Source organism: Antennarius striatus, chromosome 11 (genome assembly GCF_040054535.1).
Source record: "Antennarius striatus isolate MH-2024 chromosome 11, ASM4005453v1, whole genome shotgun sequence".
Taxonomy (NCBI): Eukaryota; Metazoa; Chordata; class Actinopteri; order Lophiiformes; family Antennariidae; genus Antennarius; species Antennarius striatus.
Window position 1 is genome coordinate 21,718,405 of NC_090786.1, and position 23,836 is coordinate 21,742,240.

A 23,836-nucleotide genomic window follows, 5' to 3' on the forward strand; every position below is an offset into this window, starting at 1 on the left:
ATCCATTCTTAACTTTCACACACACACACACACACACACACACACACACACACACACACACACACACACACACACACACACACACACACACACACACACACACACACACACACACACACACACACACACACACACACACACACACACACACACACACACACACACACACACACACACACACACACACACACACACACACACACACACACACACACACACACCTCCTGTGCCCTGCGGACGTCCTGCAGGGCGGGGGGCTCTAAGGAGTCCCTGCTGATGCTGGCAGGTTTGTCCATCCCCTTTCTGTTCCTGTCCTTGTCCTCTGACGGAGCCGGCCCCCCCTGGTCGGGTCGGCTCGTCGGCTGGATCAGCCCCCGGGCCGCGGCGTCGCACAGCAGAACAAACAGAACACGATTCCTGAGAAATAATTGCACAAAAACTGCATGAGGGACGAAAGCAGACTGAAGGTTGGGCTGAGAGAACACGCGTCACGCTTCATCACGAGTTCTTCTTAAAAGACAAAGTTCGTAACAGAGTTCAAGGACAAAATGTACTTTTGTTTGAATTCCAAACTTCACATCATTATTTTTTTGCTCCAGGGCATCAGGGTCCGCTTTGAATCCCTCTCTTCTTCTTAAGTAGGGACAAACAACAGATCTGAGAATGCTTCTGTTTCCTGAGTCAGCTACAGTGTTCTAGGGAATAAATTACACATTTAATTTATATGCTAAACTGTAATGATTCCTCTAGTCTTCCAGACAACATTTCATGATCTAATGAGCATTGAGTAAACGACCGCTCGCCAATGAAACTGTTATCTGTTCATCTACCAGGAAAATGAAAATGTCTAGTGATGAGAAAAATTGTGATCTCACGATTGATTTTAATTCTTTTTCTCGTTCATCTCAGACTGACACACGTGAATGAAGAGGACCTCCAAGAGATGAGCTCTTAATGCGCTGGTGGAGGAGAACCTGATAAGAACTCACTGGTTCACACAGGACTCACCCGTAGGACTCGGTCCTTCTGATGACCAGGACTCACCCGTAGGACTCGGTCCTTCTGATGACCAGGACTCACCCGTAGGACTCGGTCCTTCTGATGACCAGGACTCACCCGTAGGACTCGGTCCTTCTGATGACCAGGACTCACCCGTAGGACTCGGTCCTTCTGATGACCAGGACTCACCCGTAGGACTCGGTCCTTCTGATGACCAGGACTCACCCGTAGGACTCGGTCCTTCTGATGACCAGGACTCACCCGTAGGACTCGGTCCTTCTGATGACCAGGACTCACCCGTAGGACTCGGTCCTTCTGATGACCAGGACTCACCCGTAGGACTCGGTCCTTCTGATGATCTCCACCAGAGCCCCGAAGGCGGGCAGCAGGTGTCGGTGATCTCCAGCTGCCAGCAGGTGTTTGCTGTGGTTCCACAGGTAAACCGCTGCATTTTCCACCAGCCACAGTTCCTTGATCTCTGCTCCCAGCTCCGCTGCCCGCAGGAAGCTGGAGGTGGAGTCTCTGAGGGGGGGGGCAGGTGGAGAGAGGAAGACAACAGAGAGATTAACAGAGATTAACGTGAGGAAGGTTAAGAAACATTGAATAGAATAAGGAAAATTACTATTTTTTTAACATTACATTTCTTGACTTTCTGTGAAATATTGTAAAATTTAATTACTTTTTCCATTTTTTTTGCTTTGACACGTGTATTTGCCGTGTATTTTCCGTGTCCCAAATACACGTGTGTTCACTAAAGTACGACTTACTCGACACATTTTGATTTTACTCACCTTTTTAAAGACACTGCTGTTATTTTGAGCATAACTGTATGTTAAATGTTACACATGTTATATAAATACAGTATAACCAGGCAGGAACACAAAGTGCATTGATATTGAAAACATCTACAGTTTGTTCTGTAGCGTGTGCACACACACACACACACACACACACACACACACACACACACACACACACACACACACACACACACACACACACACACACACACACACACACACACACACACACACACACACACCTGTAAACTGCCTGCTGGGGGTCGTCTTCAGACACACGAGCATCGAGGGTCGCTGTGGGGGCAGCAGGGCCGTTAACACACCCCTCCTCTGTTCGCAGCTTTTGGATGGTGGCCTGGTTGAGACAAAACACACGTTTTCAGAAAGGCTTTTCCAGTTTTGACAACTTAATAAGAAATGAGAGACAAAACATCAAAAAAATACCCAAAAAAGACGCTTTTCTCACTGAGACGTGATGCATTTTAAAATACAGAACAATGTTACACAAAATCAAGAGGGAAACCAGAGGAGAGCATGTCAGGGGCCAAACGCTCAGTCCGGGGGCACACAGCTGATCTCAGACAGGTGTCCCCGGGCCGTGGACAGGGTCTCTGGTGCGTGTGGTCACTGTGTGGAGCTCCTGACCGTAGGTGAGGTGTGGAACGTGGACAGAGGGGGAACCAGAGAGCTTCACCTGTGACTCCTGTTCACCACTAACTGGTTTGAAACGCAGGAAGAATCAAAAAAAGGACTGGATGATGGTAAACTTTCTTCTGGGCCAAGCCAAGATGGGGATTTATCTCAGCAGGAAGGAGAGATGGAAGGTTCCTGTAGAGTGAGGAACTCCTGTCCAGTGTTCTGTGGTTTCCTTCTGCTCCTACATTGTATATCATGTGTTTTTGAGATGTTCCTGTTTCCATGAAACTCTTTTGGTTTTAGTGTCGACGTGACTATCCTGTAACACAACTGTTGTGAACAAATGTGATTTTAAAAACCAAATCTTTTTCTTCTTCTTAGTACTGATATTCCTTTGAATGTAAACCTGACTTCGTGGCGACCCCATACGTGATGTGGATGTGTATCAAGAGGCTCGGGGGGGGGGGGGACACACACACCTCAGCGCTGATGAAACAGATTTCAGCCAGGAGGCGCAGGAAGTCTGTCCTGTCGGTTTGGCTTCCCTTGTCGCCATGACAACAGTCTACACAGTTCTGGTCCTCTGAGCATTTGCATTCTGAAAGAATGACAGAACATCCCTGAGCAATGTCCTGGGGGGACTCGGCTGATGCTCTTCCCTGTGTGTGGTGGCCCCAGCTCCACACACGGCTGGGGGTTCACCTCATTCATCATCTTACTGTCAGACGCAGGACCGCGCCGCGTCCCGTCATCGTACTGGAGACACAATCGACACGCCGCTCGGCACACGTCCCACACTTCCTGTTTCCTGGCTGTCTTCACCAGCGACGCCCACAGCTTCAGTCTGAGGAGCAGAGGACGCCGATCGTCACAAGAGTACACTGATAAATACACAGTAATGATCATTCCAGCTCTGATCCTTTGAGCTGGTATTTGTTCCCTTTTTCATTTTCATCACTATAGAATTGGTTTCTTTTGTTTGAATATTTCCCTTGGAACCAGCAGCCCTTCGTGTTTTCTTGAATCATTAGCGCCTCCAGTCGGTTCATGAAGTCATGCCCTGTTCCAGTCGCTGTCTGGTGCCATGTGACCCTTTACACTAAACCATAAACCACAGGAAATAGTGAGCCCTTCTCACTTTGATTCATTCACTATTGTTTTGGAGGCAAACTGCCTACAGGTTTTTTACCCCCATAGTTTCAAAAACATGTTCATGAATCTTTAATGTTCTGAATGTTCGACAGACACGACCTTGTAATTAGTAGTGTACCGTCTGTGTAACGACAAATAAAGGTCTTCAATCTTAACCTTGAATCCATCTACCATGTAGCCAATAGGAGGGCCTGATTCAACAGGGTCTGTGGAATCAGCCCCACACTGGTATTTCTGTCACATCATGGGTAACTGGTTCATTATCGGTTCACTATCATGATGGAAGAAATACTCCTTAAAGACAGAAGGATTCCAGCTTTGATAGCAGAGAACATCTCCTGCTGGTGTTGTGAGCCGTGCTCCCATCTGGGTGTGGTCACTGGACACCTCTTCATGCTGGAGGAGTGATCTCCTGGTCTGTCCAGATGTTCCTCCAGCCTGTGATGCTGAGCCTCTGGTCCAGACCCCAGACTGTCTGAAGGGAGCAGACAGGTCAAAGGTCATTAGGGCTGTCACTTTTACTTCATTTCTTCTCATCAATCAAACTATGCATATAATATACAATAATTTCTCACGTATTCACGCTTCAAGATGCACGGCTTCACTACATCACCTACAGCTGAATTAAACCACAACCTTAATTCCCAACAATTATGTACATTAACAAAGTTACATTAAAATGCATCAGCTCCTCTCTGACCCATCAGCTCCTCCCTGACCCATCAGCTCCTCTCTGACCCATCAGCTCCTCTCTGACCCATCAGCTCCTCTCTGACCCATCAGCTCCTCTGAAGCACCATGTTGTCCTTCAGAACAAGATCACAGAGTAACTTCTGTTAGAAGCTGCAGTGTGTTTTTGTCTTCTGTTCTGATGGGTCAGGGAGGAGCTGATGGGTCAGGGAGGAGCTGATGGGTCAGGGAGGTGCTGATGGGTCAGGGAGGTGCTGATGAGTCAGGGAGGTGCTGATGGGTCAGGGAGGAGCTGATGGTTTACTGATCCGTGTATAGAAGCTGTGATTGGCTGTCGGTGAACGTCTCTCCTCCAGATCACTGGAATGACTGATGTTCCTGTAAAACAGGGAGTCTGGAATCGGTCCAGTCAGACGTTCTGCTGCAGCGTAGACCAGTCAGCGCCACCAGCCTCTGCCCACGATCAATAACACTACTGATTGGTGATTGGACCACACCTCTACAACACACTGGAACATGACGCTAAAACACACTCTTTTAAACTGTGTTCTGTGGATCCAGTGTGTGTACTGGTAAACCTCCAGTTATGGTGTCTCAGGTTAACTGGTTATAGATTATACGCCGGTTTTCAAAAAAATACATGGAAAAATAAAAATCAAGTTTATGTAGTTTTAATCAACTTATGAATAAAGTTCTGTACAGAACTGGGAATGGTTACCTTCAGTTTAACCAGGAGACTAGTTAATACAGCTTTGTTATGGTAGGTTCTGTACAGAACTTTATTTATGAATGTATTTTTAATAACATTTGATTATATTTTGTTCAATAATATTTAAGCTTACAATGAAATGTATTTGTAATATAGTACAAAAAATCTAAATTGATCAATTACATTTAGCGATGTTTAATATAAATTCCGATGATTTGTTCATGAATTACTGATTAAATAAAAAAATTAAGGTTATAAATAAAGACATTATTTTTTAAGTGTTGCATTTATATTTTGGTTGAGTGTATTTTATTTCATTACGGTCAGAGAGGAACGCCTCCAGGTGCTTCTACAAATGCTGCGGTCACTGGGGTATGTTTCTATGCCACACCCGTGACTGATGGCGTCCCAGTCCAGCATCAGTCACATCCCATCAAGCCTCACATCCACACACGCTCTGGATGGGATGTCTGATTCCACACACGAGATGCACAAAGGCCACAAGATGCAGACAGAAACATACTTTTGGGTTTGCCGTCTGCGTCCAGAACCATCCGGAAATCATCTGATCCTAAGAGGAGACCAGCAGCCACCAAGACGGGACGAACGTCAGCGCTGTGTTGGGGTTTCACATCCTTCACCTGAAAGAGGGGACGGAGCGGGGGCTTCACCTGGAGCCTAGTCTGATTTAAAGAGCAATACACATGAAAACAACATGGAAACCTGCTGAATAAGCACGGCAGCCTCATCCTCAGTCTGGGAGGGGGGGTGCTGAACGGTCCTGAGCTGCAGGAGATGCAGAGCTGACGCCAGGCGTTCCTGTAGTGTTCCGTCATCCAGCTGCATGGCCTTCTGGAGGTGAGTCAGCGACGCCTCCAGGAAACCCTCCTCCTCCTCCAGGACCGCCAGCTCCGAGTGGATCTGACAGCGCGTCTGCAGCAGCATGCTGGGAAAGTAAGACACGAGCATTTAGTCTAGTAGAAGAGATTAAAACACAATCAAATGTAAACATTTTGAAAATAATAATCCCTAATTAATAATAATCCCTAATTATTCCAAAACTAACGTTGCTTCAAACCAAATTCATCCAATTCTTTTTTTGTTTGCTTTTCTGTTGATCAAAATCTCAAACATGCTCTAAATGAGTCTTGTTGATACGTTAATATAGGTACAGAGAGCCAATCACAGCTGCAGGTTTTGATCACATGTATGTCATCGTTTTTAGGACCCAGACCATCATCAACACAACATTCACATGTTGGCTGTGCAGACGCAGCAAACCTTTGCATGTCTTCCAGGACGTCAGCGACATGCCGCAGAGGCGTCTTGATGCTTTTCCTCAGGTTGTGCTGCAGCAGGGGCAAACAGATGCCCCACTGGGCAGCACACACCGCCTGCACGGCCCGAGGACCCCCCTCCCTCACTGCCGTCTGCAGACACCGATCCAGCCGCTCCACCTCCTTCAGCCGCACCTGTGAGAACACAACTAGATAGTCTCCTGCAGCACAACGCTTACAGCACACACTCTCTCTCACACACACACACACACACACACACACACACACACACACACACACACACACACACACACGCACGCACGCACGCACACACACACACACACGCACACACACACACACGTGTGGATTCGTTTACAGAGGACAGATGGAGCCTCGTCTTCAAATGTAAAAGAAAAAACAGGTAGGAAACAATATTCATTCATTCGTTTTCTGCCGCTTCATCCGCCGCAGCGGGTCACGGGGGGCTGGAGCGGGGGGCGGGGGACACTCCGGGCACGACGCCAGCGCACCGCGGAGCCACACACAACCACGCACACACACACACACACTCCTACAGGCAGTTTGGACCGGCCAATCAACCTGAAGCACAGGTTTCTGGAGGGGGGAGGAAGCCGGAGAACCTGTTTTTTAATCAAATGTTCTTATTTCTGAATTAATACTCTCTGCCTACGTTACAACATGCATCAAACACGTGTGGCTACGTGTTCACCTCCACGCTGGCTCTGGAGTAGCCGTTCATCTTGGCCTCTCTCCTCAGGAGGTTCATCTCACAGCTGACACACTCCATCGCTATCTGCTGCCCAACGCTCTGGAAGGACAAAGGCAGGACCAGGATCAGCGTTGGGGGAGAGAAGATGGAGATATCCTGAGATTGTATGCCAAAGGGTCTCTGATGATGAGAACTATTTCATCACATGGTATCACTTCATACATGATAGAAATATCAGAGAAAATGGCTCATTTGTAAACACTGCACACCTGATAAACTATTTCTGTATCATTTTAAATATCTCTGACACGTTATGTTTTCATTTCAATCTGAAAAAATATATCTGAAAAAATCCTGAAGAGATTTCAGTTAAATCTGTATCCACAGATGATTTAACAGGGATGGGGGGATCTTGATGGGTGCAGATGAAGTTTATCTTCTTCCTTTCAGCACCGCTGTCGTTTCCCAACATGTGACGTCCTGAGCTCGGCTAATTCATCTCTGTTCCATTTACTTCCTGTTTGTGAGGGGGTGTAAAAATCCATGCATACATTTTCCTGTTCCTTTATTGCAGTACAGCACGGAGCCGTGATTAGACCTCAGGTCTCAAATGAAAAGCAACACTCACAGCCTCTCCCGCCGACTTAAGCTCTTTCAAACAGTTGGCAGCTACTTTCTGATGCCTCACTTGCAGCGCCAGCACAGCCAACTCCAAGAGGAAGGCAACTCTGCAAATCCCAGATAGAGCATCATTTATAAAGCTGCTAACATTTCAGTACAGTAATCCGAGTCGTGTTCTGCCCTCGGGGTAATCACGTGGGTCCATGGTGGTGGGAGGTGTGGGGAGAGGACACACAGCGTCACATGTTGCCAGGAAGACTTTACAGCACACACACCTTTCAGTAGTGCCAGGTGTAGCGCACTGAGGAGGGCTGGAGCTCACTGGCATCATGGGTAATTTGTTACGCTCCACCAGCAGATGGAAAATGTGTTCCAGCTCCTCTTTTGTTGAATCCTCATCACGGACTTCTTCCATTCTGCTGCAAAGTATTATCCATATGTTTATTAATATACAATCGTTTATATTTAATTTATAAATTAAACTTTAAAAAAAACTAAAAAAGTAAAATTTACAAATATAGAGCAGTCACACCTTAGAAAATTTATGATTTTGGTGTGGGAATTAGTGAGATTAAAAAAAAAAAATACAACTAACATGCATTTAATCCAAAAAGCACATACTTCCAAATATAGTAGAACCTCAAAATACGAGTTTAATTTGTTCTGTGACTGAACCTGTAAGTCAAACAATATTTGTCATTTAAAATAACTGAAATCATTTTAATACATTCCAGCTTTGTAAAAAAAAAAAGCCCCCAAACCCCTAAATTACAAAGAAAACAACATGTTTTTATCAACCAATAGACACACAGACTTTACCTGACTATAATTAATTATATAGAAGTTAAAGAACGAGATCCGGTCTCACTGATGTTGTATCCATCCGCCAACACGTGGCAAAGAACGAGATCCAGTCTCACTGATGTCGTATCCATCCGCCCACACGTGGTAAAGAACGAGATCCGGTCTCACTGATGTCGTATCCATCCGCCCACACGTGGTAAAGAACGAGATCCGGTCTCACTGATGTCGTATCCATCCGCCCACACGTGGTAAAGAACGAGATCCGGTCTCACTGATGTCGTATCCATCCGCCAACACGTGGTAAAGAACGAGATCCGGTCTCACTGATGTCGTATCCATCCGCCCACACGTGGTAAAGAACGAGATCCGGTCTCACTGATGTCGTATCCATCCGCCAACACGTGGTAAAGAACGAGATCCGGTCTCACTGATGTCGTATCCATCCGCCAACACGTGGTAAAGAACGAGATCCAGTCTCACTGATGCTGTATCCATCCGCCAACACGTGGTAAAGAACGAGATCCGGTCTCACTGATGTCGTATCCATCCGCCAACACGTGGTAAAAAGTGAGATCCGGTCTCACTGATGTCGTATCCATCCGTTAACATGTGGTAAAGAACGAGATGCGGTCTCACTGATGTCCTATCCATCCGCTAACATGTGGTAAAGAACGAGATGCGGTCTCACTGATGTCCTATCCATCCGCGAACTAGTGGTGGTGTCCTGAAGCACGCTTCATGTCTTGTATTTTCACTAGTATATTGAACAAAGATGTGGACTGAACGACGGCCCTATCTTAAATTATCCTGAGGTACTACTACTACTGTGGTACTACTACTACTGTGTTGTGTGTTCTGTATAATAGAAAAAACAATCGAAGCTGATCAAGAATGAAGAAAAAAAGGTGAAGCTTGACTTGAGTGTTAAATGTCCTTACTTCTTAAGTGTTTGTATTTTGTAAATGACTGCTAAGCTAGTGCTGCTCCTGCTCATTTCAAGGAGGACATCTTCTTCTGTCAACTTATGATGGACCTAGAAGAGAAGAGAAGAGAAGAGAAGAGAAGAGAAGAGAAGAGAAGAGAAGAGAAGAGAAGAGAAGAGAAGAGGATTAATAAAACACTTCTGATGTCATGTCATGATCCAGTGTTAAAATAGGACACGGACCTATGAAAAAAATGTATGTCCATCATTCGGTAACGTCCAGGTGATCACATCAATTGAAAGACGGAATTATTTTTAGTTGTTAAAGACAAATACAATGATAATAAGTGCCTGCTGGCCGTGTCTGCTACGGGCCCGGCCGAGCTCAGCCCAAAAAGACAACATGGATTTATCCCACCCCTGTGGACCCACCCCCCACAGGACAGACCGATGGGGTCGGGTGGGAGCTATATGGGTGGCAGTGAAGACAGGGGGTCATGACGGACCAGACCCGGGCGGCAGAAGCTGGTTTTGGAGACGTGTGTCACCTCATTGATGGGGAAGGAGCCGGAGCTTGTGTTGGAGGTGGAGCGTTACCAGTTGGATCTGGGGGGGCTTACCTCCACGCATAGCCCCGGTTCTGGATCCAAACTCCTGGATAGGGGTTGGACCTTGTTTTACTCCGGAGTTGCGTCAGGCGTGAGGCGCAGGGCGGGTGTGGGGATACTCACAAGCCCCCGGCTGAGCGCCGCTGCGTTGGAGTTTACCCCGGTGGATGAGAGGGTCGCTTCCCTACGCCTTAAGGCTGTGTGTGTGTGTGTGTGTGGGGGGGGGGGGCTCTGACTGTTATTTGTATATACACACCGAATATCAGTTCAGAGTATTTGGCCTTCTTGGGGTCCCTAAATGGGGTCCTTGAAGGATTCCCTGCAGGGGACTCCATTGTTCTCCTGGGGGACTTCAACGCACACGTCGGCAATGATGGAGACACCTGGAGGGGCGTGATTGGGAGGAATGGCCTCCCTGGTCTGAACCCGAGCGGTGTTATGTTGTTGGACTTCTGTGCTAGTCACGGATCGTTCATAACTAACACCATGTTCGAACACAAGGATGCTCATAAGTGTACCTGGTACCAGAGCACCCTGGGTCAGAGGTCAATGATCGATCTTGTGATCGTGTCATCAGACCTTTTACCTTGTGTTTTGGACACTCGGGTGAAGAGAGGGGCGGAGCTGTCAACTGATCACCACCTGGTGGTGAGTTAGGTCCGTTGGCGGAGGAAACCTTTGGATAGACCTGGTAAGCCCAAACGAGTAGTGCGGGTGAACTGGGAACGTCTGGAGGAGGACTCTGTCCGTGAGGCCTTCAATTCACACCTCCGAAGGAGCTTCTCGTGCATCCCTGTGGAGGCTGGGGGCATTGAACCTGAATGGTCGATGTTCAAAGCTTCCATTGCTGAAGCTGAGAGCTGTGGTCTCAAGGTCTTGGGTGCCTCAAGGGGCGGTAACCCTCAAACATCGTGGTGGACCCCGGTGGTCAGGGAAGCTGTCCGACTGAAGAAGGAGGTCTTCAGGGGCATGTTATCCCTCGGGACTCCTGAAGCAGTTGCAGGGTACCGACGGGCCAGAAGGACTGCAGCCTCGGCTGTGATGGAGGCAAAACAGAGGGTGTGGGAGGAGTTCGGAGAGGCCATGGAGAAGGACTATCAGACGGCACCAAAGTTGTTCTGGAGGACTGTCTGACACCTCAGGAGAGGAAAACTTGGGACCATTCAAGCTGTATACAGCTTGGATGTTCCACCGACCGACAACTGAGGAGGTTGTCGGTCGGTGGAAGGAACACTTTGAGGAACTCCTGAATCTAACTACCCCAACTGACCCGTCCTCTGTTGCAGAGGCAGAGCTGGAGAATGATGGGAGATCAGAGTCAATCTCTCTGGGTGAAGTCACCGAGGTAGTTAAACAACTTCACGGTGGCAAAGCCCCGGGTGTTGATGAGATTCGCCCAGAAGTGCTGAAGGCTCTGGGTGTTGAGGGGCTGTCATGGATGACACGCCTCTTTAACATTGCGTGGAAGTCTGGGACAGTGCCGAAACAGTGGCAGACTGGGGTGGTGGTTCCTATTTGTAAAAAGGGGGACCAGAGGGTGTGTGCCAACTACAGGGGCAACACACTCCTCACCCTCCCTGGGAAAGTTTACTCCAAGGTGCTGGAAAGGAGGGTCCGGCCAATTGTGGAGTCTCAGATTGAGGAGGAACAATGTGGGTTCTGTCCTGGTCGTGGAACAACGGACCAGCTTTTTACTCTCACAGGGATCCTAGAGGGGGCTTGGGAGTATGCCCATCCAGTCTACATGTGTTTTGTAGACTTGGAGAAGGCGTATGATCGAGTCCCCAGGGATATACTGTGGGAAGTACTGCGGGAGTATGGGGTGAGGGGGCCTCTCCTCAGGGCCATCCAATCCCTGTACGCCCAAAGTGAGAGCTGCATTCGGGTTCTCGGCAGTAAGTCGGACTTGTTCTGAGTAGCTGTTGGCCTTCTCCAGGGCTGCGCTTTATCACCAATTCTGTTCCTGAGTTCCGGTTTACAGCCGAGTGTGAAGCGGCAGGGATGAGGATTAGCACCTCCAAATCTGAGGCCATGGTCCTCAGCAGGAAACCGGTGGACTGCCTTCTCCGAGTGGGGAATGAGGTCCTTCCAAGTGAAGGAGTTTAAGTATCTTGGGGTCCTGTTCACGAGTGAGGGAACAATGGAGCGTGAGATTGGACGGAGAATTGTGGCAGTAGTCGCTTTATTGCAATGTTGTCACAAAGAGGGATATAAGCTGAGATGCAAAGCTCTCCATCTACCCTGCATCCTACCCTCACCTGTGGTCATGAGCGATGGGTCATGACTGAAAGAACAAGCGGCTGAAATGGTCTTTCTCAGGCGGATAGCTGGTGTCTCCCTTAGAGATAAGGTAGAAACACTGCTGTTCATGGGGGGCTCAGAGTAGAGCCGCTGCTCCTCACGTGGAAAGGAGTCAGTTGAGGTGGTTTGGGCATCTGGTGCGGATGCCTCTGGGGGCCTCCCTAGGGAGGTATTTCTGGCACGTCCAGCTGGAAGGAGACCTCGGGGCAGACCCAGGACCAGGTGGAGGGATTATATCTCAACACTGGCCTCGGAACGCCTTGGGATCCCCCAGTCAGAGCTGGTGGATGTGGGGGGAAAGGGAAGTTTGGGGCTCCTTGTTGCAGCTGCTGCCCCCGACCCGACAGATAAGTGGAAGATGGATGGATTGGACCAAAATATGTGATAACAAATTAGATAGATAGATAGATAGATAGATAGATAGATAGATAGATAGATAGATAGATAGATAGATAGATAGATAGATAGATAGATAGATAGATAGATAGATAGATAGATAGATAGATAGATAGATAGATAGATAGATAGATAGATAGATAGATAGATAGATAGATAGATAGATAGATAGATAGATAGATAGATAGATACTTTATTAATCCCGGAGGAAATTGCATACAACACAACACATGTGTCTGTTTAAAAACATCTTATTTGCTGAGAAAGGTTGAAAATTTGGAATATCTTAGAATTAGTTTCATAGTACACCTGAATAGAAGCCACAGATATGTGTTTGCAAAATTCTCATTCAATAAACTGAGCAATTTGTCAGACCGGTGGATTTACAACAAGTTCTCAGCCCCGTCTGTGATGTCTGTGATGTCTGTGATCTCCATGACGTTGGTGACATGTGTGTCTGACCACAGTGTGAGACTTGATATGAGTGGTTGGTATAGAGGAAGTCGGCTTGATGTTCGGACGGAGCCAGTTGTGAAACTTAATGACAATGAGAGGGTGAATACATTAAAGCGACTCCACAACAAAATCTTGAGGAACACCCAGAGTAACTGGGTGAAATGTCGGTACTATGTTTTAGGTAGTACAACGTCCTAAACACCGTTAAAATTGTTCACACATCAACTCGTGATAGGAGCTCGTTAATATTTTCAATTAAAAGTTGACATTAATATAATTATTTTGAACAGATTGGGGGGAGATGATTATTGTCTATCACTGGCTGTGGAACCTCCTAAATTAAATGCTGTTCAAAAGAAGCTATAAGTCCTTTATAGTTTTAGTACGAGCTGCTTACCTGTAACCTAAAGAATCCTGAGAAAAGATGTGGAGTGTGAGACAGGATGAATTCTTCTGTGACTTTGGCAAATGCGGCAGCATCTGTCATTAATCCAGAGTCCACAAGACAACTGATGAGGTGCCTGAATAGAGCAGCACAAACACCAACAGTCAGTGATGTGAAGAGGCTAAGGAACCCCTAACCCTTACCCTAAACCCTAACCCTGAACCCTAAAACCAAACCCTGACTCTAACCCTAACCCCAACCCTAACCCCTAAACCCTAACCCTAATCTTAAACCCTAACCCCGAACCCTGACTCTAACCCTAACCCAAACCCTAACCCCTAAACCCTAACCCTAATCTTAAACCCTAACCTCGAACCCTGACTCTAACCCTAACCCTACACTTAATCCCTAAACCCTAACCCCTAACCCTACTCCTAACCCCACCCCTAATCTTAACTTTAACCCCTAACCCTAACCCCTAACCTTGACCCCTAACCCCTAACCCTAACCCCTAACCCTACCCCTAAAACTAACCCCTAACCCATACGAGCCTTGGTTCGTATGGGTTAGGGTTAGAGCTGCAGCCATCTCTTAAGCACCCCAGTATGGATCAGTTCCTCACTGCATGTGTACCAGATGTACCACCCCTACGAGGTAACACAACAAAGTAGACGATCATGTTGTGTAACTGTACTGCATTCTGGACATCAGGTTAGCTTTATATTAATCTCTGTTATTTGAAAGAAGTATTCCACAAAGCTTTCAGTACATCGTAATAGGGTCAGAGGTCAGCGATAATGGAAGCCATGGATCATGTCATTATGTCCTGAATGGATGAGACACAGCTATAGAGTTCAAACAGTCCACTGGACCTGAATGGTAATTCAGTGTTAGATGAAAAGCCTTGAACTCTTGAACCGTCACATGCAGGTCATGATTACACTGAGCTGCTCAGAGAACTGATTCATGGGTAGTTGAGGTTATGATGAATACATGATGGCCTGCCAGCACACCCAGAATCATTTCAACCGTAATGAAACGTTCTAACAAATGGTCGTTGTGATGCTTCTGCAGAGCTTCATCATTTGAATCTGTTGTGATGGAGGAAGATGATCTTCAGTGTGAAGGTTTGAACGTTCGACCTTCAAAAAACAAAGACGAGTCAAGACTTGCTGAGTGATTTCCTCATACATGAGAAAACGATCATTAAAGATGTATATTCCATTTCCAATTCTATAGTTCAGGAAATTAGAATTAAATATGCAGTCAAAGAAATTTCTGAATTTCTAAATTCAGAATTTTAATTATCTATTTAATCTAATTAAATGTATTTAATGCATCTACCATGTTATAATTTGCAGTGCCTTTACACAGTCAACAACGGTGAGGTGCGATGAAAAGAACGGAATAAAAGAATATTCATAAAGCTGTTTGAGCTGCAACTATCCAGGAGAAAGAATTAATGACTGACAGTGTGATAAGAGCAGAATGATGGTTCCATAATTCTACACAACAACAACAATAATAATGATAGTAATGATTATCATTATATTATTATTAATTATTATTATTATTATTATTATTATTATTATATTACAATCTAATATTTAATAATAATAATTAGTAGTAGTAGTAGTAGTAGTATATAATTCGTATTATTGATATTATTAATTCTAATATTAATATTATTATTGTTATTATTTTAGTATGAACCAAATGAACCAGGACCTGCTACAAACACAAGTCAAATGCAGATTAATTAGGTGTGTAAATCATCAGAATTAATCAACCTGGCAGAACCTGACTGAATGAGGACATATTCATGAAGACAATCTGTGTGGGTCACTTGCGTCATGAGTTCAGCCCTCCAGCTGTGGTCCTGCTCTGCCACGTCCTCCAGACTTTGAACCACCTGCCTCAGGGAGGGGACGAGGTGGCGGCGGCAGCCCGGCCGCAGGAGAGGGCGCACCGTCTGGAAATAGAGCACCGTGGCGTTGAACACGATGAAGTGGTATCTGTAAGAAACAAACCCAGTGCAAAAGAGGCAAACAGAGAACACTGAATTATTTACACGATACACTTGCAAGCATTTCATTTGTTGGTCCATCTTGACTCAGACCAAGTTCAGCTGTGTGGAGCGGTCCAGTGGACTGCCTGAATCAGCCTCCAGAGACATGTAGAAGACGTTCATGTGAAAGAAGCTCAAGGCGGTCAGAGAAAACTGTTTCAGTACCGATGATGTATTCACCAGGGGGGGTGGTGTGTGTTAGTCTGGCATGGATGTTTTACATATGTTTTACATGTGTATTCCCTTTGCTCTTGTTAGGAGTGCTAATTCAGCCTTTTTATTGCCAGCGCAAGAATTCATTAGCAGAGAGATGCTAATGAATGCCTTTAAAGCCATGGTCCACAATCGTCTTTCAGAGCAGGTGGAGAATGTCCACACCTCTGTCCACGATTGAGTCGGACGACCAGAAAGACTGTTGGATTTCATGAGAACAGATGCTGAGAGTAATCTGTTTGTGCAAGAGGGGGCGGGGAGTGGGGCGAGCTGCTCAGCTGACACCCGTGGATGGACAACATCAGTGAGACTGCATCTCGTTCTTTACCACCTGTTGGTGGATGGATACGACATCAGTGAGACCGGATCTCGTTTCCGTTGGTGGGGTAAAGACGTAGCTTGTGTGTTCCAGTAACTTTTGCGTTTCTTTTATTCTTTACCATTGTTTTCGTAGCTTATATATAATTAGTTATACACAGGTGAAGTCTGCATTCTATTGGTTGATAAAACTATGGTGGTTTTTTTTAGAATTCAGAGGGTTTGGGGGCTTTTTCACTAGGCTGGAAGGGATTAAAGTGATTTAAATGGGCACATGTTTGACTGAGGAGTTCAGCCACAGGAGGGATTAAACCGGTATCTACAGGTTCTACTGTACTTTTTTTCTATTTGAGCAACTGGGTTTAAATTTCTAAGGAAAGCTGAGCTCCTAAACTCTGACAATGAACATCTCCTGTGAGAATCATCAGCTTCAGAGTCTCTCTGACACCGGAGAAAAGCAGGAACAGTTTCAGTTTTACTGAATGCAATTAACTGTATCACAAAAACACTGTGACAAACGTTCTGTCAGGTTTTATCGTGTAACTGAAAGATGCTCGTCATGTTGACAGAAAAGGAGCATCTAGAGTGAGCTGCAGTCGCAGAAGGAAACATCACGCTTCATTAATGTTTCCGAATCAAACACTCACGTCAGAGTATTTCTTCAGACTTTTGAGATCGTCCCGTCAGAGTCGATCAAACTATATCAAAAATGATGAATTGTACCGTAAAAACCTGGACTTCCTTGACCCTAACAGAACAAAGCTAAGCACGCTGCTCAGATGTCACGTACCTTGGGTTAAGTTTAGAAATCTTAATCGCTTTCAGAAAGTTCCCCACAGCCTCTTCAAAGTCTTCCTAAAATAGAAAAAGTGAAAACTTGTCACATCTTAGAAACATAAAAGGACCCGAAAAACAAAGACAAGTAAAACTTTAAGCTCCTGACCGCAGAAATGAAAAACAACACGTCCTGATGAACACGTTACACAGAAATACGTGCAGCATTACAGTAGGTGTGTGTGTCAGAGGAAGACTTCATTAATGCAGAACACACAACCCCACAGACACACACAACCCCACAGAGATGAGTGAAATGTCCTGTTCTCACCAGCCGCCCCGTGGATGGGGGGGCCTTCAGCCGGCCCCGGCACAGATAGGCTCGACCCAGAAACTGATCCACTGATGGATTTCTTTCAAAGAACATCTTTAGACACGCTTCACTTATGTCCACACAACCGAGCTGAAAAAAAAAGACATAATCAGATTAAAACAAAAAGATGCACCAAATAATTATAAGGATTATTGTAATCCCAACAGTAAATTGGGTGAAATATAAAAAGTATGAGAAAATGACTATCCTGATACTTCCAAGGGAGGTCAAACTGTAAGCTTCCCATTGTGTTTTCCATTGTTCATTTCAATTAATAGTAAAATAAAATGAAAATAAAAATACACACTGAATAGCAGTTTCAGAAAATGTTTGTCTTCACCAGGAAGAGCTTTGTAAAGTAACGTGATGGAGGTCCCCTGAGGATGAGGGTTGATTCAAAAGTTACTCAGGGGGAGACTTCGAGTCAAGCTCTATTTTCACGACGTTCTTTTCTTCTAGACCTACTCTACTGGAGACTCAACATCCAGACGCACTGAGCTCCTCTCTCCTCCTCCTCTCTGACCATCTCTGTTACTCCTCCTCCTCTCTGACCATCTCTGTTACTCCTCCTCCTCTCTGACCTCTCCTGGTCTCCATTCACACCTTTACTAACTCACCTTCTTCCCTGGAGTCTCTGTGTTCTATGTCCTCACAGGTTCTCTCAGGTTCACCCCTCATCCATCCATCCGCTGTGGACCTGCCCCCCCATCCCACCAGTACCACCCCTCATCTATCCATCAGCTGGGGTCCTGCTTCCTCTCTTCCTCCTTCCTCCATACAGTCATCCAATCAGCTGTAATTGTGCCTTGAATTCACCAACTCCCTGATGGTGAACATGTGAAGACAACAACCAGGAGTCGGTGAACACAGCCTGACTTTCTGGTCCCCAGTCCAGCTCCTGCATCAAATCACCTAATTACAGTAATCCCTCGTTACTCGTGGTTAATGAGTTCCAGGTCCACCCGCAAGAAATGGTAAATGACAAACTATTAATGTTATTATTGATGGTATTTTAAAGGGAGGGATTACTGTATAACCATGAAGACCCTGACTCTATCTGGACTATCTGACTCTGTCTCTGACCCTGTCCTGATCTTCATTTATTTGTTTTCCACCCAACCTGGCCGCTCAAAAGAGTCTGGGTCCTGCACGGAGTTTCTTCCTCAATGAGGGAGTTGTTCCCCGCCGCTGTCTCTGATGCTCTGGAGGGTTCAGTTGGGTTTCTGTCTGTTAAAGCGCTTTGAAATGTCTGATGATGTGATTAACAGCTCCATAAATTAAAAAAGTTGATTGATTGATTGATTGATTGATTGATTGGTATTGGAAAAAGCTTGAACCAATCACACTTCTGAAGATGACTCTCTCCTGCTGAGTGAAGCGTTAGGTGTAAACAGGAAGACCTACAACTAAGCACTAAAGATGAGCGGATGTGAGCGTGAGGTCAACATTAGACACACAGGTGAGTCCAGACCTCAGCAGACACCTGGTCGCGTCGTCCAATCAGAAGGATCCAGTAATGATCAGTCAAGGAGCTCACCTGCTGCGCCACCTCTGCGCAAATGACGTACAGCTGTGGCGCAACGGAGGGGGTGTGTGCGCCAATCGGATTCCCCCCCCGGAGTAACGTGTAGGCTGAGTGGAGAGCAGCGCAGTCTGCGGACACACACACACACACACACACACACACACACACACACACACACACACACACACACACACACACACACACACACACACACACACACACAATGAAGGGTCACTTTATTACACGTTACGCGCCGTGTCGCGTTACGCGCCGTGTCGCGTTACGCACCGTGTCGCTGCGCCGCGTCCGTCAGGTACTGCCGCGCGTCCACCTCCATGTCCGCGTCCGTTAACGGGGGTAAGTGGGTGAGACAGCTGCCCCCCCCACACTGACGCTCAGGTGAAGAGTTCAACGTTAAAGCCCAGTAACCCCGAGCTGAACGGCAAACATCCGGTTTGTGTTACCGCGTTGCTAGGCAACCACTGACCGGGTCTGATCTACGGAAAGCGAATGGGGCCAAAAACAAGGATTGGCGAGAGTTTCAGATAAAGAGTCCAGTCTGAACTGTGAAAACTACATTCAGTTAATTTATGAGTAGATAAATCATTAATATAATCCATTTTTTGTCCATTGAACAAAAACACTTCATAAACTTTAAATATCTGTATCAGAAGAAGAACTAATAATACCCCCCCCCCAACAGGAAATTATTTGTCCATGCAGTGTTAGACATTTGTTGTTAATACCTTTTTTTTTTTTTTTTTGAAAAAAATATCTGACCTCATGTTTCCTGTCATTCACTGAATGCGTGAGGAGAGTGGGGAGTAGCTGAGGAACATCACCAGCAGTCAAGGAGAACACATTCCCCCAATGTCCTTACATCCCCACCAGGTGAACACTGCAGTCTGTCGATCTGAAAACGTGTTTCAGACGTGAACGCTTTGGCTGCTTCAAAGCAGCCTTCCTGGACTCCGCTTTGAAACTTTGAAACTTTGTTACATCGTAAACTGTCTTCCTTTGATTCTCCTTCAGGCGAACGATAACCACTGGAACACGTGGCGTCTGACCCAGTGTGATATTCATTCATTTTCTACATTCGCCATCGTGGGTTGAGGGGTGCTGGAGCCTATCCCAGCCAACCAGAGGCGTGAGGCAGGGGACACTCTGGGTGCAACACCAGTGCACAGTATTACATGAATAATAATATGATTCCCATATTATTATTTTTTTCCTTCCTTTATTCCTACAGAGGAATAAAGCTGATGAGCCATACAATGAAGTTATGGGAGAGAGTAGTGGAAGCTAGACTAACGGCAGAAGTGAACATTTGTGAGCAGCAGTATGGTTTCATTCCAAAACAGAGTACTCCAGATGTAGTATTTGCTTTGAGGATGTTGATAGAGAAGTACAGAGAAGGCCAGAGGGAGCTGCATTGTGTTTTTGTAGATCTGGAGAAAGCTGATGACAGGGTGTCCAGAGAGGAACTGTGGTATTGTATGAGGAAGTCTGGAGTGGCAGACTAACGGCTCTGGCTACCCGACGGAAGAGATACACCAAGGAGATTGAGGCCAGGAAAATAAACAAGACCTTCTCCACTCAACCAGCAAAGGAGTACTCTCAGTGGCAGGGAAATAGCATCCGGTCAGACCCACCAAGAGCTGAGGTGGAGAAATACTGGAAGGGCATATGGGAAAGAGAAGCATCACACAACACCGGTGCCCAGTGGCCAGTGGACCTGAGGACTGACCACAGCTGCCTCCCAGAACAAGAACCGGTAACCATCTCAATGGCAGACATCCAAGAAAGAGTGTCAAAGATGAAGAGTTGGTCAGCACCGGGCCCCGATATGATCCATACATACTGGCTAAAGAAGCTGACAGCACTCCACGAGCGTCTAGCAGCACAGATGAACCAGCTGCTAAGGGATGGGACGCACCCAGAATGGTTGACTGAAGGCAGGACAGTCCTGATCATGAAAGACCCACAGAAGGAATCTACCCCATCCAACTACCGGCCAATAACCTGTCACAGTACAACATGGAAGCTCCTGTCAGGCATCATGGCGGCTAAGATGAGTAGGCACATGGATCAATATATGAGTGGGACACAGAAAGGAGTTGGTAGTAACACCAGGGGAGCCAAGCACCAGCTACTGGTGGACAGAGCAGTACACAGAGACTGTAAGAATAGGCAGACCAACTTGTGCACTGCCTGGATAGACTACCAGAAAGCCTACGACTCAATGCCACACACGTGGATACTGGAATGTCTGGAACTGTACAAGATCAACAGGACACTAAGAGCCTTCATCAAGAACTCAATGGGGAAGTGGAAGACAACCCTGGAGACTAACTCCAAGCCAATTTCCCAAGTTAACATCAAGTGCGGCTTATTCCAAGGGGATGCACTATCACCACTGCTGTTCTGCATAGGCCTGAACCCCCTCAGTCACATCATCACAAAGAGTGGCTACGGATACCAATTCCGAAGTGGGACAACAATCAGCCATCTCCTCTACATGGATGACATCAAGCTGTATGCCAGGAATGAACGAGACATTGACTCACTGATCCACACCACCAGGATCTACAGCGACGACATAGGGATGTCATTCGGATTAGACAAATGTGGCTGGATGGTATCAAGAAGAGGCAAGATGATCAGAACTGAAGGGGTCAACCTACCAGGAGGCAGGATAGAAGACATCAAGGACAGCTACAAATACCTTGGAATCCCACAGGCTAATGGCAACCATGAGGAGGCCGCAAGGAAGTCATCCACAGCCAAATACCTCCAGAGAGTAAGGCAAGTCCTGAGAAGTCAGCTGAATGGCAAGAACAAGGTCCGAGCCATCAACATGTATGCACAGCCTGTCATCAGATACCCCGCTGGGATCATAAGCTGGCCAAAGGAGGAGATAGAAGCCACAGATATCAAGACTAGAAAGCTCCTCACCATGCATGGAGGGTTTCACCCCAAGTCCAGCACCCTGAGGCTGTACACTAAGCGGAAAGAGGGAGGCCGAGGACTAGTGAGCATCAGGGCCACTGTCCAGGATGAGACATCAAAAATCCAAGAGTACATCAGGAAGATGGCCCCAACAGATGAACTGCTCAGTGAATGCCTTAGACAGCAGAAACCTGAGGAGGAAGAGGAGGAGGAGGAGACAACATGGAGGGACAAGCCCCTACACGGCATGTACCACCGTCAGATAGAGGAAGTGGCTGATATCAAGAAGACCTACCAATGGCTGAATAAAGCTGGACTGACAGACAGCACAGGGGCACTGATCATGGCAGCACAAGAACAGGCCCTAAGTACAAGAGCAATAGAGGCCAACATCTACCACAGTAGATCTGACCCAAGGTACAGGCTATGTAAAGAAGCCCCAGAGTCAGTCCAGCATGTGGTAGCAGGGTGTAAGAGACTCGCCAGCTCAGCATACATGGAAAGGCACAACCAAGTAGCTGTGATAGTGTACAGGAACATCTGTACCCGGTATGGACTAGAAGTACCCAAATCCCAATGGGACATACCACCGAAGGTGGTTGAGAACGGCAAGGCTAAGATCCTGTGGGACTTCAGCTTCCAGACCGACAAACAGCTGCTGGCTAACAAACCGGACATAGTGGTGATGGACAAAGAGCAGAAGAGAGCAGTGGTGATAGATGTGGAGATTCCAGCTGACGCCAACATCAGGAAGAACGAACACGAAAAGATTGAGAAGTACCAAGGGTTGAAGGAACATCTGGAACAGATGTGGAAGGTCAAGGTTAATGTGGTCCCCGTGGTAGTAGGAGCACTTGGGGCAGTGACCCCCAAACTGGAAGAGTGGCTCCAGCAGATTCCTGGAACAACATCTGAAGCCTCAGTCCAGAAGAGCGCAGTCCTAGGAACAGCTAAGATACTGACAGAACCCTCAGACCCCCAGGGGTCTGGTAGAGGACCCGAGCTTGAGGATGACACACAGATACCACCCCACAAGGGTGAGAGGGACATATATATATATATATATATATATATATATATATATATATATATATATATATAAACATCTTACAGAGTAAAAGTATATGAAAGTTTATGATCAACTGTGAGAAAACAACAAAATAATCCTAATCTGCTGGTGCAGCAGAGACACTGGTGTATCTGCAGGAGAGCAGAGGATCCATGTGCTGACTCGTGTGTCAGCAGCGTGTTCTGTAACACGCCAGGATGGATGTAAAAACTATGGGCCTGCACAATAAGACAATAAATTAAGGATTTATGGGTTGTGATGAGATATTTTACTTGATAATGCAGCACGGAGCCGCTGTGCTCAGTGACCTAAATCACACACATCCACAATCACTCACTCATCTTTCTTATTCATGCAGATAAATATAACTCCATCTGAGGCCACGTCTGCAGGCTGCTGTAATTCACTTGGTGACTAGATCAAAGGTTTTGCTGTGGGGGTGACGTACCCCCCCTCTGGTGACATCTGAGAGGATTAACGGACTGTACAACTATAATGGAAGGACGTTTAACTGCAGCGCTGGCATCTGTGGTTTCAGGTGCGCACAAGGCTCTCCTTAATTCAACCTCAGAAACTGAAAATCCAATTTACAGTCTTCACACAACAGAAACCATCTCCCTCTAAACACCAGCACACAAACACTGAATACTGAATACACCCCTCTAACATGACGATAACTATCAGTAGGTACACATTCATGATATTTGCCAGTCCACACATAGAAAACTAGTTAAATACTAGCATGGGATACTCATGTCCATATTATAATGTCAGAGACATCATCTATCAGTGGCATAAAAATATGCAAATAATTTTTAAAAAATTCCATAAATATCACTTTACAAAAGTCTAGTGATTCACTCCTACTCATATATTTTTTAACCAGATAAAATACTAATTAATAATACTAACAATAAGTAGACATTACAAACAATTACTGTCTCACTAAATACAGCTGAAAAAAGTCGTGTATTATCTGATTTTGTCAGACGGACTCAAATCCGTTGTTTCAGTAAATCAGGTAATTATGTACGTACTCTGTCTGTCTAGAGGAAAGCTGC

General features: G+C 46.2%; 1 protein-coding gene across 2 annotated transcripts in view; it reads right to left on the bottom strand.

Annotated features, from left to right (window-relative positions):
• The window catches only part of LOC137604284 (cilia- and flagella-associated protein 46), a 73,673-nt gene extending 60,080 nt beyond the window's left edge, over positions 1 to 13,593 (bottom strand). For both annotated transcript variants that reach the window (XM_068328352.1, XM_068328351.1), the window contains exons 1-14: positions 13,499 to 13,593; positions 9,357 to 9,451; positions 7,890 to 8,033; positions 7,622 to 7,721; positions 6,994 to 7,092; positions 6,268 to 6,458; positions 5,710 to 5,932; positions 5,510 to 5,627; positions 3,975 to 4,062; positions 3,155 to 3,279; positions 2,915 to 3,033; positions 2,042 to 2,154; positions 1,333 to 1,521; positions 222 to 417 (exon numbers count right to left, since the gene is read on the bottom strand). In XM_068328352.1, coding sequence (XP_068184453.1) covers positions 222 to 417; positions 1,333 to 1,521; positions 2,042 to 2,154; positions 2,915 to 3,033; positions 3,155 to 3,279; positions 3,975 to 4,062; positions 5,510 to 5,627; positions 5,710 to 5,932; positions 6,268 to 6,458; positions 6,994 to 7,092; positions 7,622 to 7,721; positions 7,890 to 8,033; positions 9,357 to 9,451; positions 13,499 to 13,588 — 1,890 coding nt within the window. In that variant the 5' untranslated portion in view covers positions 13,589 to 13,593. The remainder of the gene's footprint in view (positions 1 to 221; positions 418 to 1,332; positions 1,522 to 2,041; positions 2,155 to 2,914; positions 3,034 to 3,154; positions 3,280 to 3,974; positions 4,063 to 5,509; positions 5,628 to 5,709; positions 5,933 to 6,267; positions 6,459 to 6,993; positions 7,093 to 7,621; positions 7,722 to 7,889; positions 8,034 to 9,356; positions 9,452 to 13,498) is intronic.
• Between the last annotated feature and the right edge of the window lie 10,243 nt (positions 13,594 to 23,836).